The 19,171-nt window shown below is 35.6% G+C and overlaps 1 protein-coding gene across 2 annotated transcripts in view; it reads right to left on the reverse strand.

Annotated features, from left to right (window-relative positions):
- Positions 1–554: 554 nt before the first annotated feature.
- Positions 555–19,171, reverse strand: part of LOC133518928 (lachesin-like) — a 130,846-nt gene continuing 112,229 nt past the window's right edge. For both annotated transcript variants that reach the window (XM_061852719.1, XM_061852720.1), the window contains exons 4-9: positions 18,531–18,716; positions 16,094–16,286; positions 10,531–10,659; positions 5,301–5,420; positions 4,285–4,455; positions 555–3,716 (exon numbers count right to left, since the gene is read on the reverse strand). In XM_061852719.1, coding sequence (XP_061708703.1) covers positions 3,475–3,716; positions 4,285–4,455; positions 5,301–5,420; positions 10,531–10,659; positions 16,094–16,286; positions 18,531–18,716 — 1,041 coding nt within the window. In that variant the 3' untranslated portion in view covers positions 555–3,474. The remainder of the gene's footprint in view (positions 3,717–4,284; positions 4,456–5,300; positions 5,421–10,530; positions 10,660–16,093; positions 16,287–18,530; positions 18,717–19,171) is intronic.

The raw sequence follows: 19,171 nt of genomic DNA on the forward strand, positions 1-19,171 counted from the left end.
TGTTTGAGAAAAGAATTATTAATTATTAATATTATGAGTCGGTTCTGGTAAGCTCAAGCCACTTAAATTTTACATAGAATTTATTTTATATGTATTATTTCATGTCAACGCTATATTTAATTAGTTAAATGAGTAATAGTAAAACGTATAAACCCCTAAATTTGTTCCGTAAGTTCATGTTTCTACAAGTGTGTAATGTACCTACCTGCTTTCTTTTTTTTTTACTTAACAATCTGCGGACGGACATGGCAAAACTATAAGGTTTCCCAGTTGATTACGGAACTCTAAAAAATGTTGCTCAATTTTTAAGAGGCATTCTTTCCAAATAAAGTATGTTAGATCACCCACCGTTAGATTCCCTCCACTTAGAAGTAGGTAGTTAAATGTTTTCAACCCAATTTTCACCCCCATTAGGGTAGAATTTTAAAAAACCTTTCTAAGTGGAGTGTTACTATTCCAATTTCAGTATCTGTATAATATATTAAGATTAAATTTATAATCCGAGGCTCGCCAGGATTATGATACTTTAATAATAGGTAATGTAATAAAACACATTTCACTTACGGCTTTCATTTAATCATTTGTTTGCAACGATTAAGATGTAAACTTACATTGTTCATTTCAAATTATACATATCATATTTGGTTACACTATTTAATACTTAGATCAATGCGCCCACAGTGAAGTAAACGCATTGCTACCAGCTTTGACTTATTATTGTTTAAAGACACAGGAAAGAATTCTATGCAAGATTTAACTGTGTTCGTTTATAGATTTAATAATAAACATTTGTAATTTACATAAGCTGTCAACGTTGCAACATGGCTAAGCAGCGGAAACAAAGAACATACCGTATAAATCCAATACACTGACTTCAGCATTTCTATATTACCAAATCAAGTATGTGTCATTTGAAAGTCTATAATTATATACCTAAAAGTTTTACTGATACAGTTAACCTTGGGACATGCAAACGTATGTATTATTTCTAATAGGCAATGATTATTACTCGTGAACAGGTTTTGAAAATATTTATTTTATATTTGTACTAAATAAGTTACTGTAGCTTTCTTACTAGTTTCGTTTCCGCACATAACATACAAGGATAAATACACCGAGTAAGTAGCAATTTGTACTGTGATATAAAATTATAATACAACATTTTAGCGTTTCTAGTAGTAATTTCACAAAGTAAATAGCATTCATAGAAGTACAGTTAGTTCCCAATTATAATTGACTGGGCTTATACATAGTTTAAACTTAATATAATATAAATAGGCTAACTGAAATTTTTAAAGTGTATTTCAATTCGTATGCTGGAAGAAGTCCCATAGGTCAGATCCATAGTTGATGGTGTGTCGCTACTAGTGATGAGCAGCTTACAGTAAGTTGCAGTAAGTTTCCAAAGTGAAATTTTCACTTAAATTTCATTCTGTAAGTTCCAATGGAAAATTTCGCTTGATTTTATTCAAGTTTCTGTAGTTTTCAGGTGTAAAGTATCTGATATAATGTGAGTATAGTGATATCTATGAAAACAAAGATATCTTATTATACTTTTAACATTACTGGCCAGACGAGAGTTTTCCATACCGTTAATGTCATATTTGACTGATGATTGTGTTGAAACTTCTTAAACATGAAACCAAAGGTTTAAAGTTTCACACCTGGGAAATAAAATAATTACTATTGTAAATAATGTGAAAATATATAACCATATACATGTTTAACATACATATACCAAGCAAAACAAAATATATGTTACAAAAAACAAAGAAAGAAAAAAGGGCGCAGCTTAACGTGTACTTGAACTACCGTCCATCGTATAACAACCAGTTACGGTTACCCCTTGGTGACGCGGTTACTGCCACAAATTCTCACATTTTCCGATCACAATCCGTCCGGCAATCCGTCAGAAGCAGCGGGGACTTTACAAAAAAAAGAAAAAATTATTCGGTAACATTTCTATCAGGAACATTTCCTGTCAATTCTATAGTTATCAACAATTGAAATATGTCCGTTAAGGAAATATGTGAAATGATTCAGAATTTGCCCATCGCTAGTCGCAACCGTTTCTGTAAGAATTTTTCTGTCGCGATTCCCACCGTCATCGTCAATGTCTTGGATCTGTACAGCGATTACATAATTAAGTATACTTTAATTACATTTCCGACAGTTACATATTTAGATATTTAGTATTCTTGATTCAATTACGATATTTAACATTCCCAAAGTATATACAATTGAATTACATGAGTTCCATAAAAAATATTTATTAATCAAATTATAAACTCTACTTAAGATAATGTTTGCAATTTACAAGGCCCAAGTTACATTAATTTATAAACTGCCTTAATTTACACCGCTCCTTTATATTATTTAACAAATATGTAGATATCTGAATAACTATTATAGACAACACTGTAGATATTCCCTTAATATAATTTATATACACATTAAAACTAGTTATTATCACGTTACATGCTGATGGAATTACGACACTGGTATGCAGCTTTTATTGTAAATACAATGTTCCAAAATAAAATACATTTTATTAAATCTTATTTTAATTACAAAGCTGCGATGCACAATTTGCGCGAATTTTCTCCGTATTGTAATTATTGACTATTACTCCATTTCGGCTGGTGATGACGTCACTGATGAATGATTTTTCAGTTTTGTCGGGTGTATAAAATTAATCATACCCTGTTAATGTAAACTCAATTATACTATATCAAATCAATTTTGTTTGTTAAAAATATACTTCGTCGTTATTTCGTTATTTTTATTCGATTTGGCATTCTTATGGTTAATTAGATGAATAAAAATAATTAGTTTGTAGTCGTTCAAATAGTGAAGCGCTGGTGGCCTAGCGGGAAGCGCTGGTGGCCTAGCGGTAAGAGCGTGCGACTTGCAATCCGGAGGTCGCGGGTTCAAACCCCGGCTCGTACCAATGAGTTTTTCGGAATTTATGTACGAAATATCATTTGATATTTACCAGTCGCTTTTCGGTGAAGGAAAACATCGTGAGGAAACCGGACTAATCTCAACAAGGCCTAGTTTATCCTCTGGGTTGGAAGGTCAGATGGCAGTCGCTTTCGTAAAAACTAGTGCCTACGCCACATCTTGGGATTAGTTGTCAAGCGGACCCCAGGCTCCCATGAGCCGTGGCAAAATGCCGGGACAACGCGAGGAAGAAGAGAGTCGTTCAAGTAGTAAATTACCATACAGGTTTTTGAAAATATGGGCTTCCAAGATTGAAAAATCATAATCGCTATGAATATGTAATTTAGAACCAGGTTATTTTTAATGATAAATAAATCATGATAACGATCGCGATTAGTGCGTATCGTCGTAGGTAAGACAAGAGAAAATTACGAACAAGTACGTAAAAGACTAATGTCTTATCGACATCGATAAGTAATTAAATTCGCGACCCTACTAGGCCTAAAAATAGCACAGATACGCAACGTAAAATTATACCACTAGTGTTTCGAGTACAGTTAGGAAGATCGCTATCGCGAATGCGGGTTTGGCCGCGTCGTTAGCCGCCGTAACGACCTTTCCGTCGTTTGCGTACCATTTGTTGGCCCGGTCGGGCACCCGGTTACTCTTCTCCTCGTGTTCCTCGTCCTCGTACACTTCTGTTCCGTAGTCGTCGTCGGGCACGATCCGCTCCTCCGGGTACTGGTACACGTGCCTGTCGTTTCCAGGTATTTCTGTGTACAATGTGTATTGATATACAGTTTGCGGAAGAGGTTATGAACAAAGTTGGAAAATAGTAACTTTTATGTACATATCAATTAAGAAAAATGTTTGTTCAACAATAATTTTCATAGTTACCCAGAAATTAAAGGTATTTTTATTTTATTTATGAGCATATCAAAGCGTAGAAAAATCTAATACTATGTATGTCTTGATCTTAAAGGTATTGTTATGTAATGGTTATAATGACATTTTTGTAAACAGCGACCTTGAATAAATTAAAAAAAAAGCATTCATACTATCACTTACAAATTAAAAAGCTGTACGTGTGTGAGAAAATGTAACGTCATTGTGTCATTTGCGTAGCGTAGACAAATTAAACAAAATATTTGGTACCAGAACATTAATTATGTTCAAGTTATCCTATTTCACGTTATAATTTATTATTAAATTAAGTCGGGTACAAATAAACATACTAAAAACATCTTCAAGTCTTCAGCTCACAGGAAAAGATAGTACAGTTAAGTATTTGAAACTGGGAAACGAGGAAAACCTCATTATAAATACATTAAATGCACCTACCATATAATCTAATCTTGCTTTCCACGTCGCCGAGTGAGTTCTTGGCAACGCAGATGTAACTGCCCAGGTCGTCGCGTCGGATATTCTTGATAGTCATCGTCATCTCCGCCTCGAACATGGATTTCTGCCTCACCGTCATCTCGTGGTGCTCCGAGGGTATTATCAACTCACCTGCGAAACAATTTATTGTTATAACACCCGCCTTCAAATTCAATATTAGGATTTCACCTTGCGAAGAAGAAGTTTTATGAAAAATGTAAAAACTTGCTTCAGACACCTAGAAGTTTTATGGCTTTCTTGCAATTTGTTTTGCTTTAACGCCGTCTTGTCCGGTATCTTAATAAAATTCCTGGTAGTTTGCGATTGTCCTTGGTACATTTGACTACTTAATGAATGAGATACCTACCCTACTGTTATGTCTATATTTTAGACATTCAGCGTTCAACATTATTTCAATTTATTTTCATTTTTTTATGTTACATTTTATAGAGCTACGAGTAACAACATATTGCTTATCTACTTTTAAAATAAAATAACGAGGAAAAGCTTTTTATATTTAAATAATTCTGCCCTGGATAGTTCGGGCGCCGTTATCTGAATATTATTTTAAAGGAACATAGGAAAACGTGGTTTATAAGCGACCCAGTTTTAAAACTGAGTATTTATAAATGTACCGGAATGTTTAAAATAAAAAAGTATCTAAGTCACCTATTTAAAATAAAAATTGGGACGAATAAACAAAGGCAATAGCCGATGAAATAAATAAATAAAAATATTAAAACCTGTATACCGATGTAAGATCAATTTTATTAATATTTTATGTATAAAAGAGGAATATAAATAAGCAAGTACATTAAGTATAAAACTTAGAAAATTACTAAAAGATTGTATAGGCAAAATATTGCGAGGAGAAGGGTCCTTATGCTTCATGTGTATATATGCAGCATGAGGATTCTTCTCTAATGGAAACCCACAGAAATGTACCTAAAATATACCTATATAGGAAAAATAGTTACCAGGATCTTTAACCCAGTAGTTGATGGATTTGGGTGATGACTCCACGTAGCACTCAAGCGTGACGTCAGTGCCGAGCGGGGCGCCTACCAACTGGTTCGGCACTTGGATCACTGGGTGAACTGCATGTAAAGAACAATGTATTGATGTGTATCAAGCTTTATTAAGACAACCGAAATGGTGTTGTATAAAGTTGTTAACGTATTTTGCTAAAACGCTATATTGTAAGCAACCCGTGGAGCGCGACTTTTTTATTATAGGCCCGAAACAAAAGGGCTGAATTCCAACTGTATTTTGTATTGGAATTGTACACTAACTCTCCAGCTGGATTTACAATTCACCAATCTTGACCCATAGTCAATAGATATAATATTCATTAACAACATACAGGGTGAAGTTGTTGAGGGGTGGATATGTAGGTCATACTGAACAACTTTTACTGTGGGGCCAACTCCGAAATCGCGAAAAAAATCTGCAGTCTCATAACTTTTGATAAATCATATGTCAATGTTTTCTATGGAACAGCTGTTTTTTTGCGATTTCAGGATCGGCCTCATATTAAAAGTCGTTCAGTATGACCCGAATATTCACCCCTCAACGTATGGTGAAACATAACAATTTCATCCTATATTTGTTATATGATGGAATTGTTATGTTAGGGTGGGTACAAACACTTAAAGCGTGTAGAGAGGGAGGTATGTCAAGATTATCGTTATACTACTAAACGCGTACCTACATAGCCTATTTATCTAAGTCTCTGGTAGTGTGGTATTTATATTATGGCTCTCGTTACTCGCGGCATCATGCTCGGAGGGTGCTTGTAAGAGACTAGTTAATCATCTCACGTGTAGACTTTGTAGATTACGTTGATGGGGCTAATAAATAAGAGCACTGTTATAAAATGTAGCAAGATTGGCATAAGCGTATCATAATTAATTCTATATCAAGCAGCAACGTCTGCAAACGATGCTACTCCCATATGTTTACGTATTTGTAGGTGTTTTCTTTTTAAAATTTATTCTTTCTTAGTTTAAGCGTATTAAAATTAATATTTTTTTCTTTAGCATCTTGCCTATTTTATATTTTTAGAACTCGCTAAAGGGGTTTGAGGTTCGCTCAAGAACCTAATTCCAAAAACCTTACATAATCTATACGACTCCTGTAACAACCTGCTTCGAACTGATTTCCGGACGTTTTATAGTAAATTGTATTTTAAGGATAGGTTTGCTCTTGCTAGAAGACACTCTAGAAATAAACACTGATAAATAAAAATAACATAAAATATAAATTTATTTTATAATAAGTATTATAATCAATAATAATATATGTGCGGTATGCATATTCATCTTTGGATAATTGTCACGACTCTTTTCATACATTTTGTATGGATCGCGGCAATTAGACCGTAAACATATTTTTTTGAGAATGAACGCTTTGTTATTTACGTAAATCATCAAATATACCTTTACTGTAATATACCCATCGTATAACACTTAAGCACCAAGGTATTATCATAAATGAGTACCAAAATCACGGCTTAAAATGATTTCATACAGTACAAAATACAAATTGAGTATTCACTGGTAAACCAAGCCTAATGACCGTTTGGCAAAAACGCTTAAAGCCTCGAGCGGTTTTCGAGTTTTATGTAAATACAGTGTTCACTTAGGTTCGAGGTGAAAATAAATACTACATAAGGCTGTCTGACTCACGACGGGTAAGCTACGGGCGATCGGCTGTTGTTTCTCTCGAACAACAAACAATCTCGGCAATTGTTTGCCTTGGTCCCGCCTGCAGTGTAAGCAAGTAGTCAATCTCTGAGAGTTTGTGGTCGAGAATGGTCACGAAGATATGGTCATCTATTGACAAATCCAAGAATGGGTACTTACTTTTGTTCAAAATTGGAATTGTATCGGAAAATGGACAAGGGTACATTTTAGCAAAAGATAACGGCATATTTATTGGAAATAATGAAAGATTAACTCGCATTTTTTTACTCTAGTCGCTCGAAACCTGCAATTTTTAGGGCTCCGTACCAAAAAGGTACAAAAGGAATCTTTATGGTTTGACTCTGAACGAAAATTATCAAATTTTTACATTACATCAACATTATTATAAATATTACAAGATAAATATAATCACATCTCCATCTTGATAACTTTTTGTAGTAACAAAGAACATTTTCTAATTTTAATTGCAATTTAACCTCCTTTGTGTGTGTTAATTATACGTTTATTTCTATGAGTTTACAATAAAAACAGGTTATTTCAAATAAAACAAAAATTAATTGAAATCGGTTCAATATCCATAAAAAAACAATATACACACAGGTCGCGCAAATTAGTTAGCCAATTTAGCGATAGATGGCGCTATTCATTTATTTTAGTCACACGAAGCTCCTGACTGGTAAACAGATTGAGGCATGCTTAGGCATGTCTGTGTAGACATGTGCATATTTCCGTGTAGTTGTAAAAATATGAACGATAGTTAAACGCCTCGTGGTTGGATCAACCCCGGTCTACCCTAGTATTAATATACAGAAAACTATAGGATAGTAGGCGGGCTATAAGAGTATAAACTATTGATAGCCTATCAATTAAATAGTTTGACTTCTGGAATCTAACTGAAGTATTTTAAGACCGACGTTAGACGTCGGTTTTACTCGTATTTATCAGAAATAATATTATTAACGAAAGATTAAACGGAGAAGTGTTCTGTTTAAAATATTATCTGCATATTTTTTATATTGACATATTAAAAATATGCGAATATTAATGCATCTCAATATTCTTGGATTTGTCAATAGATGACCATATCTTCGTGACCATTCTCGACCACAAACTCTCAGAGATTGACTACTTGCTTACACTGCAGGCGGGACCAAGGCAAACAATTGCCGAGATTGTTTGTTGTTCGAGAGAAACAACAGCCGATCGCCCGTAGCTTACCCGTCGTGAGTCAGACAGCCTTATGTAGTATTTATTTTCACCTCGAACCTAAGTGAACACTGTATTTACATAAAACTCGAAAACCGCTCGAGGCTTTAAGCGTTTTTGCCAAACGGTCATTCTCATTAGACCCTGGATCCAAGCGGTTCTCCCAATAAGATTTGGGGGACTAGGTGTTCGCACATCCTCTAGCGTGGCTCTACCTGCTTTCCTGTCCTCTGTGTATGGTTCGCTGTCTCTCGTCGGTATTATTTTAAACCGCTCTACGATACCTGTCGATGAGATAGCGAACCTGAAGGAGGCCAGGGAGGCCTGGTGTGAGTCGTGCCCGGGAGCTGACATCCCAGTTGCCCGTCATTGTCAGCGGGATTGGGACTCTCCACGCTTAAAGTTAGTCCATGCCTCACTTCTCGAAGACAGCCCAGACGATTATGAACGTGCGCGCATCCTGGCGGTTTCGGCCCCCGAGTCGGGACACTGGTTGAATGCTTACCCTGCTAAACAGATCGGCACTGTTCTGGACCCAAATAGCTTAAGAATAGCAATATGCTTGAGGTTAGGGTCCAGAATATGTGTACCTCACACGTGCACCTGCGGCAAAAATGTGGACCAGCTGGGCCGCCATGGCCTCTCTTGCTTAAGAAGCGCCGGTCGAATATATCGCCACGGTACTATAAACGATTTGATCCGTCGCGCGCTTGCCACCGTGTCTGTGCCTGCGGTTTTAGAACCCGTGGGCATGGCGAGAGACGACGGCAAGCGTCCCGACGGAGCTACCTTAGTGCCGTGGAAACTAGGAAGGGCCCTGGTGTGGGACGCAACGTGTGTCGACACCTTTGCACAGTCCCACATTGGATCAACCCGCATTCAGGCCGGCGCTGCGGCTGACCAGGCCCAGATCCTCAAGCGACGCAAATACTCAGCCTTACTCAACGACTATGAGTTTGCGGCGCTCGCGGTTGAGACTTTGGGTCCCTGGTCAGCCGACATGAAAGCATTCATGAGGGCATTGTCGGCGCGGCTGGTCGACACAACAGGGGACCCCAGGACTGGCGCGTACCTCTCTCAACGCATCTCCCTTGCGATACAGAGAGGTAACGCCGCCAGTGTCATGGGGTCTATGCCGCAGGCCGACTTATTGGACGGGGTGTTCTCTATGTAATTGGGTTTATTATTATTTTGTAGGTAAGTATATTTTTATTTTTCCTTTGTTATTTTTAGGTTTAACTAGTTTTCATTTCATAATAGTATTATTTAATTTAGTTCGTTTTATTTAATTTTATTGTAATGAATGTATTAGTAATCCCTTTATATTATGTACGTTAACTTGACAGAATAAATAATTAATTTGAAAAAAAAAAAAAAAATATTGCATAATTACATATTTACTAAGAATCATTTCTTAATTTTTTTCTTGGTGAGTTCGAAAATATTCACTCGCTTATGACTTAATCTCCCTATGTAACTCAGATGCCTAAGCTAAGTGAGCAGGTACTTACTTCACGTCGGTGCCTTCCGCAATCTCTATTTTGTACGTTGTTATCAAACCGCTACTTTCCGCACTGGCAAGATGCACTGCACTTACATTATATCATGATCGTATTTTTTTTTATAAAGGATGCGTCTGCTAGTATTCAATTATACGAGTATGTAAAGGCCTTTTGAATCGAGTCTAAGACAAATCCTAGTGTAACATTAAAGTTACTACAAAATGTATGACTCAGTTTCTTTGTTCGATAACTCGGTCGATATCGGGGACTCTCCGCAGGCGGTATAAAGACTAGTGAAACTTATAATGGCATGCGTTTTGGAAATCTCCCGCCCCCCGCATACGGGCACCGACCAATGAAAATAGTTGCCCTCATGCGGGCACTATGGCATGCTTGCCAATGAAACTGAGCCAATATGGTGCCGCTCAGCACCATCTATTTCAGCTAGGTATAAAACTAGGGGACACGAGTATTTCTTACAGGCTAATTCGAACGATATTAGAATGATGTTGGAATTTGGAATCATATCAGTAAGCTGCAATTCAGTGTGAAAAGAACATGCGAATGACAGCTAACTCATATGATTCCAATATCATTCTAATGTCGGTTTGATACTAGTCCACATTTGAATTGCCCTGTTAGACTTTACTCATTTCACACAGTCTTCAATCTTTCAAATTGTCAATCTCTGTTTTTAATTACGAGTATGTATACATCTTTTTATACATATATTCATCCTTTCTGTTGAAAAGTTCAAAAATTTGTAATAACAACCTGAGCTAAAATTAACTTACAGTGTACGCTGATGTGAATTCTCTTGCTGACCGTAGGCGGGACGCCGTTGCCCGCGATGCACAAGTATGTGCCCATTTCCGAACGGGATATCTTCGTAAGCTTGAGTACCTCGCCGTTGTACGTTAGTACTGAGAAAAAAGTCAAACAGTTAGTAGAAAGTACTTATTGGGAAATACATAGGTATATGCCTCTGTTAAACATTAAGGTTTTGATAGGTACAAGTTTGTATTCATAACTGGATTTCTTATACATTGCTACCATGGATTTAATTTACGTTAACATTTTCCCAAATTCACCGTCCAACTTTAGCTTAACAAATGTGAGCACTCAGGCGTATGAAGTACTTTCTTTTGGACTAAGAAAGTTACCAACTATCCTCTTCATCGGGTTGGCCATAAAAGTAAGGTAGCAAACAGCGAAAAGTTGCATATCTAGAATATGTTCCCAAACATGACAGATACGTACTCGTGCTACTGAAAATAATGGAAAAAGTTGCTGGGAAATGAAAAACTGGCGGCCGAAAGAAACTGTTTCACCGGAACCACCGGGAAATCATTGCACAAATAATTAACAATATCCATTATCTTACTGAATATAATTTAATTAATACATTTTCAATATTATATATTATAAATAAGTAATAGTTTCATTTGATAGTATTTAGCAGCAAAAGTATATCAAAAGGATTGTAAGAATTTCACAAAAAAATGATCCGTGTATAAACCAGTACTTAGTCAATCTCAAGCGGTGGCGGGTCTAGTGATAAATAATGGAGTTTTGGCGAAGCAATACTGTCAGTTCTGGTAAAGCGTACATGTGTTCTCGCGCAGACAATGCTTGATTCCCTTTACTTTAAGCACAATAAATCATTGTTTCGTTTAAATAACAGGCTGTCACTTTCTCGTACGCAACCTGCTTAAAATGCTTGACGGAGATACCCTGCCTCAAGCAATTAGACGGAAAAACAGACTTCATAACTTCCAACGGTTTCGATGGCGCTTCAAATTTTTTCAATTAACCATTAAAATGGTTTCAGAGTTCACACAATAAGACCTAGGACTCCATTCAGCACGGAACTCTACTAATTACGACAAACTTTAAACAATACTGGACGAAACTCATCCCGAGAATAGTCACCGCGGTTCATTGTGCCTTGAATGCGGTCACACAGACGTTTTATAATACATATTCCTGAAAAACAATGCACTACTTGCAGCTCGAATAAACAACGACAAATGAAATATTTTTGTTTTGTGTTTTTTTTTTTAAATGGCATTGATTATGCTGTGATTTTTTGAAACAAAACCTATCATTATTACCTTTGACTAGTTAATACAATATTTATCTAAGGGTAGGTAATCAAATTGGAACCGTTGTGATACAACTGACATACTCGTACTAAAAGTGTATCGACTGTATGGTTTTTCTTGTGTTTTAGTCATTCAATTTGGCATGTCCCGGGTAATTTAGGTATTGGATGAGTTATAATTTACGCCTCTAACACTCTAAATTATGTGAAAATCGATAAATGATATTAAATATTTAAATTGCTACCTATATATTTATTATCAAGTAAATATGAAAAAAAAAACAATTAATTTAAAACAAACAGGTAGGTTAGGACTTTTATTAAAATTATGTTCAGTGATATCACTTACATGCTAGATTTTCTCTCCTATATTTCAAAATGTTCAGTGTAAGCACTGCGCCGTTACCAAGCAGCAATTTATTTCCTTACATGTAATATTGTGCTCTCGCCGACTTCAAAATTTATGGTAACTATGTTAATGTATGTATCTTTAATATGTATTGTGAAGTTGTCATCATATATGAGGTTTCAATTCAATTTATTATTCTGAGGTCGCATGCCCCAGTGTTGATTTTATCAGGAATGTTTTGCGTATTTACTACGAGTCAGATTGCTACTTTGGCACCAGTTATTTATGAAGGCAATCCCGATCAGCGCTGTAAAGCTCAAAACAAGTCATTGTCATTTTAACTTAATGAAATCAAAACTTAATGAATTTAAATAACTTCTTTATCGATTCCATAAAACAAATTGTGGTTAGCAAACGAGTAACGTAAGTATTCTTACTATTACTTACTATAAGTGAATATTGCCTATTGCCTATTAGTTGAAATCATGGAGTCAGATGTCTTCGGCTGATGTATCGACGATTTTAACTTCTCGCCAAATGAAGTTTTTTATTGTTCGACTATGTCAGAAGTTTTGTGTTTTACGCCTGTATTACGCTACGCCTATCCTAATGACGGCAGAAATCTCATACACTACCTACGCTACGACGACGCTTCGTGTGCGGACTTATTGGAACTTGTACGTGCTCGTAGCGCTCTCGTTCTACGCGCGTATTACGTTACTCTTACGCGTATCTTACGCTTACGCGCCGTGTGATGAGGGCCTTAATTAACACAACTTTATACGTTTTTGATATGGTGTGTAGGTATATATGTATTTTTAGTAGTTATCTCTTATAAATTGAGTGTATTTGATTTTTGAGCGTATTTATTAGCTTTAAAATAAGGTTACCCGAGGCCAACTAGTAATTTTTTTTACACCTAAAACATTTCTTGGATGTTTATCACTTTAATTTATTTAGAACGTAACATGTAATAAAAATACGGTTAAAACATATTTCTATAATTGTTTTCAAATAAAGCCCAAGCGAAAGAGACTTGAAGGAATTGTCATAGGGATCATTTTACGTCGGCACGGTGTCCATCCTCACACCCTTGAACTAAAATGGTGCGGTCTAATGGAATTTCCTCTCTCGGATGCTCTGGCTGCGGAATGAGCTCCATGCCCAGGTTTTCTGGAGGGGATCGGGTTCTTCAAAAAGAAGTGTACAGGTTTTTAAAGGGTCGGCAACTCGCATGTAATATCTCTGGAGTTGGTGTCCATTGCGACGACATCCATTGCGGTCGTATGCTTGTTTACTACCGACGTGGTATAAAAAAGTGAGGCGTATATTAAACTAATTCTATGGATTGTTTCGGAGAGCCTAGGTGTCCTTTCTCAAGCACTAACAGTGTAATGTTAGTTTCACGACAGTTTAAATTCGGTGAGGCGTATAGTCCATTTCCTAGTACAGTAGTATGTAACGTAGTATCCAATAGGATTATACGGTTGCATACAGTTCACTCGATAGAAAATCGAATTGAAAGTTTGACATAAACTGAAATGTTAATTGTAATAGATGACATGGAAATGACATATACGAAAGAACGAGTGACCAATGACGACCGGTTTGGTCTAGTGGGTAGTGACCCTGCCTACGGAGCTGATGGTCCCGGGTTCAAATCCTGGTAAGGGCATTTATTCGTGTGATGAGCATGGATATTTGTTCCTGAGTCATGGGTGTTTTCTATGTAAGTATTTAAGTATTTATAAATATTTATATATTATATATATCGTTGTCTAAGTACCCTCAACACAAGCCTTATTGAGCTTACTGTGGGATTTAGTCAATTTGTGTAATAATGTCCTATAATATTTATTTATTTATTTATATTTACCAATGCCTCCAGTGCCAAGGACTGGGATCGAACCGGCGTTATCTGCATTTGCGGCAGACGCCATAACTACTAGGCTACTGGAGTCATGGCGGGATAAGTCGAATTGTCCCGAGTCGTTTACGTCGCCATTTCGCCAATTCTAAGGTAAAGCCCCACCAGAAATATATGATCATTGTCAAGAGGGCGCTGTTAGAATCAGAATCAGAACATTTATTTGCTTTCACGTATAAATACATGCAAACACAATTGTAAAATATACTCTAAAGTACTTAAATGCTAAAACTGATTATTCTAAGGTTAGGTATGTATGGGAGTTATGCATTTTAAAATTAAGGGGTACGTACATGTCATTCAATAGGATTAAGTAAAAATGATAATCAATCATGATAATGTGAGGAGTAATTAGTCAAGTGAATTCGCGAAATATTCATTAATTGTGTAATACGGCCTATTAATAAAGAAGTCTTTTACTTTTTTGTCAAATAATCTAAAATCTTTACAATCCTTAATGTCTTGGTTTAACTTATTAAATATTTTGATTGCCATGTTATTAAAACTATTATTAAAGTGGCCATAACTTGATTTAGTACGTGCTAGTTTGTTTTTGTTTCTCAGATTGAAATCATGACAATCACTAGATGTGGGATACTTATTCCTATGTAGGTAAACATAAACACATATGCGATAGAGATACACTGAGGTGATCGTCATGATTTTTTGATCTTTGAACATATCTCTGTGGGTAATTGGTATACGTGTGGATCCAGTAATAAGACGTAGTGCCTTTTTCTGCAAGAGTAACACCGAATTAATGCCTGAGCCGTTACCCCAAACTTCAATACAGTATCTAATTATACTTTCAAAATATGAGAAGTAAACAGTTTTTAAGATAGTGGAATCTGCAATTTTCGAAATGCTTTTTAGTGAGTAACATGCACTGGCTAACCTTTTGCATACTGTCTCTATCTGGCTATGCCACCTCAGATATGGATCAAGATCTATATTCTCATGTATGGGGTGACAGTTGAGTTTAGTAAGAAAAATTTAGTTCCAATGAAATTCCGCAATATGGCGCGTGATCATATATGTATTACTGGTCAGGTTTTAAACAAGTAGGGTTCGTACCTCCTTAAATTTAACGGCATTAATCCAGCATTGTCTTTTGTACCTAGATACTAATTATTTCTTAGAAATTGCAGACGTGTGCACTATGGATTCATATTGTTTGACAGGAACGTTCTCATTAGGTGAAATTCGCGAAATATACAATGAGTAGGCACTACCGACATAATGTAATCAATCGGATAATATAATTTGTTCCCACGTTTCAGCCCACGGTTTTATTGTATTGCGGTATCACATGGATATTGGTTTGGCTGATTTTATTAGTATCCAGACACATTAATATCACTTTGTAACATAAAACGAGCTGTAAACATACGTTATTTGTTTAATAAGGTAAAAAATTGTGCACACTGTATTTATTATAGTGACAAAAGCAGATACCGTACCGTACCGTGGTTGCCATATAGTTGGTTAACTTAAACAAAACATTAAGATAAACACGATTGTAATCTATTTAAATGAACTAAATATCAATAAGAAATGAATATGGAGCTTATGTAAGAATATTTACTAAAAATATGTCTCGAAATAAGAAATTTAAAAGTATAAATACCTACAGTTTTAAAAATAATCTTTAATAATCATAGAACGTAAGAACAGAAAATCATCCGGAATATTTCGGGAATAAAATACGATTAACATTTCATTGAAATTTGCTCTTCTGTTTAGGTAAAATATAAATATAATTGCAAACGTAATGTAAAAGTTGTGTTGCATGAAAATGATATAAATAGGTATTCTACATATATATCCGAAATTAAAGTGATTTGAAAAGATATGTGGATAGACTGATGTTCAAACACAAAAACAAGATACTTTTAAGGCCTTTCCCAGAGCTCGCTACTCTTTAAAGAGTTTTTAATTTAAAGGTAAGTAGTACACATCTTTATAATTTATTTATACCTTTAGTTTTAGACCCCGTATGGTCTCGTACCACGATTTCCTGGCCATCCTCGCGTTTCCACATCACCCGCGGCAACGGCACTCCTCGGGCCTTGCACGCCACCCGGGCAGTGCCACCTTCCGGCACCATCGTGTCACCAGACGTCTCCTCTGGCACGAAGTCTGGTGGTATCACCACCTCTAGGAAGCCCATCTGTAATAGTTATTTGTTTTACTAGGGGGCCAAATTGTTCTTTAACCGTTCGTGCTAACATTGAGTGTGGTGAAAAATTACTTGTGTTAGTTCAAATGTTACCTGTCCTGTACTGACTGCACTAATAAGTTATTTTTATAGTAAAAAAGTACCCTGTAGGCATATGCCTAATATTTCTGAAAATAGAAATATTTAACAGGATGACAATGATTACTGAATATAGCATGTTAAACCCAGCATAACAAATTTTCGCAAGACTTGTTACTTGAAAGAAAAATTAGGTATACTTTTAATTAAATGAGCCATGAGGAAAAAGAGCCATCATACACGACATTACGAGATACGAAATTCTTTTAAAGTAGGTAATGAGCATATGTGTATGTAGTAGTTAATGGACTTAACTGAAAGCACAGGCATTTCCTTTGTGAACCTGCTTGCATGCGCATGTTGGTAGTCAATTAACAGCCTGATTCTAATTTTAATATACGTCTAAAATTAGATCTGAATAGGATATGAATCAGATCTGTCAGTGTCGATAGTGACGACTGAAGAAAAAGTCACGTTTGACACTGATAGATCCGATCCATATCGTACCGAGATCTAATTTTGATGAATATTAAAATTAGAATCAGGCCGTAAGGTAAAATATAATGTGACTTGGAACTTGTAATTGGGAAAGTCTATTCTCAGAATGGGTAATGTTAATACTCGTACATTACCCGCTGCGTAAACAGGCACCATAAAATAATAATACTATACTCTCCTTACTACTTACATAGATATACTTCGCTCGCATTTTATTCTGCATAAAAATCATTTAAGTAACTATTCCATGTTAGTACTATAGTAAATTTCATCATTCATCCCTTATCCCATCCCCTTAGGATTTAATCCTGCAGTCACAATTAGCCAATTGAAAGCTGAAATACCGGACAGAGCTCTTTCCTCTCGTTAATAGACACCTAAACGATTCATGCATCGAAGCAAAATGATGAATAGCGAAAGAGACCCAATTTGCTCCAAAGCGCTTGAATACGGCTTCATTTTAGCATTTTTGGAATACGAATTTCATGTTAAACTTGATGTTTTATACTTTTACTTACGTTTAGTACCGTTTAATACTCGTGCAACTAAAAGTGTTCGAAGAACGGAAAGGAATATTTCTGTCATATTAGTAGAAATCCTTTATTTTGTGTTTATAATAAATATTTTTGTGGATTTTTAATGCAGGTTTCTTACGCCTTGTATTTAAACTTAATTGAGTGACATGATAATTTAGCCGTACACGGGATGATCCATCAAAAGGGCACATTAAGCAGAAATCAAAACGAAAAAGAGTTTTGTTCTTAAGAACGAGAGCGGTATTTTGAAGGTACAATAAAAATTAATTTATAGATGCAAGGTTGTCTCTATTACCGTCGGCCGCAAAGATATACTACGTATATTTTAAGACCTAACATTTCACCACCAAAATATCCCACTCAAACAAAACGTTTTGAACAGACTCTGTCAAAATTAACTACTACTCAGTGGGCAACATTAAACAAAACTCATGATATCTTGGGATTTCCGACTGAACTTCGAAATAGCAAAGTCTTCTCGAGAACATTTCTTTAGGGTTTTGCTCATAAATATTATTCAAGGTATAATACTGATAGCTTATTATGCAGTGAACTTACGGAGAAGTATGCAGCTAAAGATGAATTGGTGTCGAAGCGCGTTTAATCATTCTATTGTCAACACCCGGCAATCCATCTCGGCTATTTGTAAAGTCTAGCTATCATTTTACTAAAAGCAACTACCGAACAACGTCATGCTCACACTTTTGATATTGGCGACATCATCTTAAATTTGATGAAGGCCATTCATTTTTTCAAAAAATATGGTAGATTTCAAATTTATGTTAGGTTTGCCAAACTTACGTTTAACGGCGAAATAAGGCACTCATTTTCAACGTTAGTATCTTAATTAAAAGTAAATGATTAACTTTTATATTTGTATTCAAAGTATATGATTAACTTTTATTACTAAGGTTAATACATAATTATACCATATTTACACAGTATACGTTATATATATATATATATATGTGTACATAATTATATTTACCTATCCAATTTATTCAGTTATGCGTTGTACCTATTAGGAACTTCTTAATTTTTGCTTTAATGATGTTTTTACTACGACATTCGTTTTCGATTGATAAATTATTAAATATTAAAAACAAGCTAAAGTATATCTCACTTGACTCTTCATAGGATCCGTGTTGATCTGACACATGTATTGCCCCCGATCTTCCTCTTGCACGCTCTTGATGTGTAGATACCACGTCGAGTGGTCCGCGTGCGACACGGACACGCGGGGGTTGTGTGTGATCACGTGCTCATGAATGGCTTGGATGGCTTTCGTGTCTGCTTTCACCCAGCCGACCTAGGAGAATAAAACAAATAAATTATGATCAATGTCTACGTAACTTTTCTGGTAGGAAGGATCACACTTTTAGAACTCACACTTGCAACTGGATAAAAATTATACCACTAAAATTTAATTTTAATATTTTTTTCTTGTGATATTAGCAGCTTAGAGTTTTTAGTAGTTTCAAAGTGGGTAATTAATTTACACGCACCCAAAATACCACTGTATTACGGGCAGCACTTATAACTTTCAAACGAACTTACAAAATAATTTAAAGTTATGTTTCTTTAAATTATTTTCAAAGTTAGTTTGTAAGTTATAAGTGCTGTGTGCAATAATCTGAAACAAAATAAGTATTTATGTTCCAAAAGTGTATTACTTAAAACAGTTTTAATTACTATTGCAAACTATGTAGTTAGGTTAACACATTGACTGCCAAGAACACGTATGAGTGTTTATTTTGTACGGGC

Source organism: Cydia pomonella, chromosome 6 (assembly GCF_033807575.1).
Source record: "Cydia pomonella isolate Wapato2018A chromosome 6, ilCydPomo1, whole genome shotgun sequence".
Taxonomy (NCBI): Eukaryota; Metazoa; Arthropoda; class Insecta; order Lepidoptera; family Tortricidae; genus Cydia; species Cydia pomonella.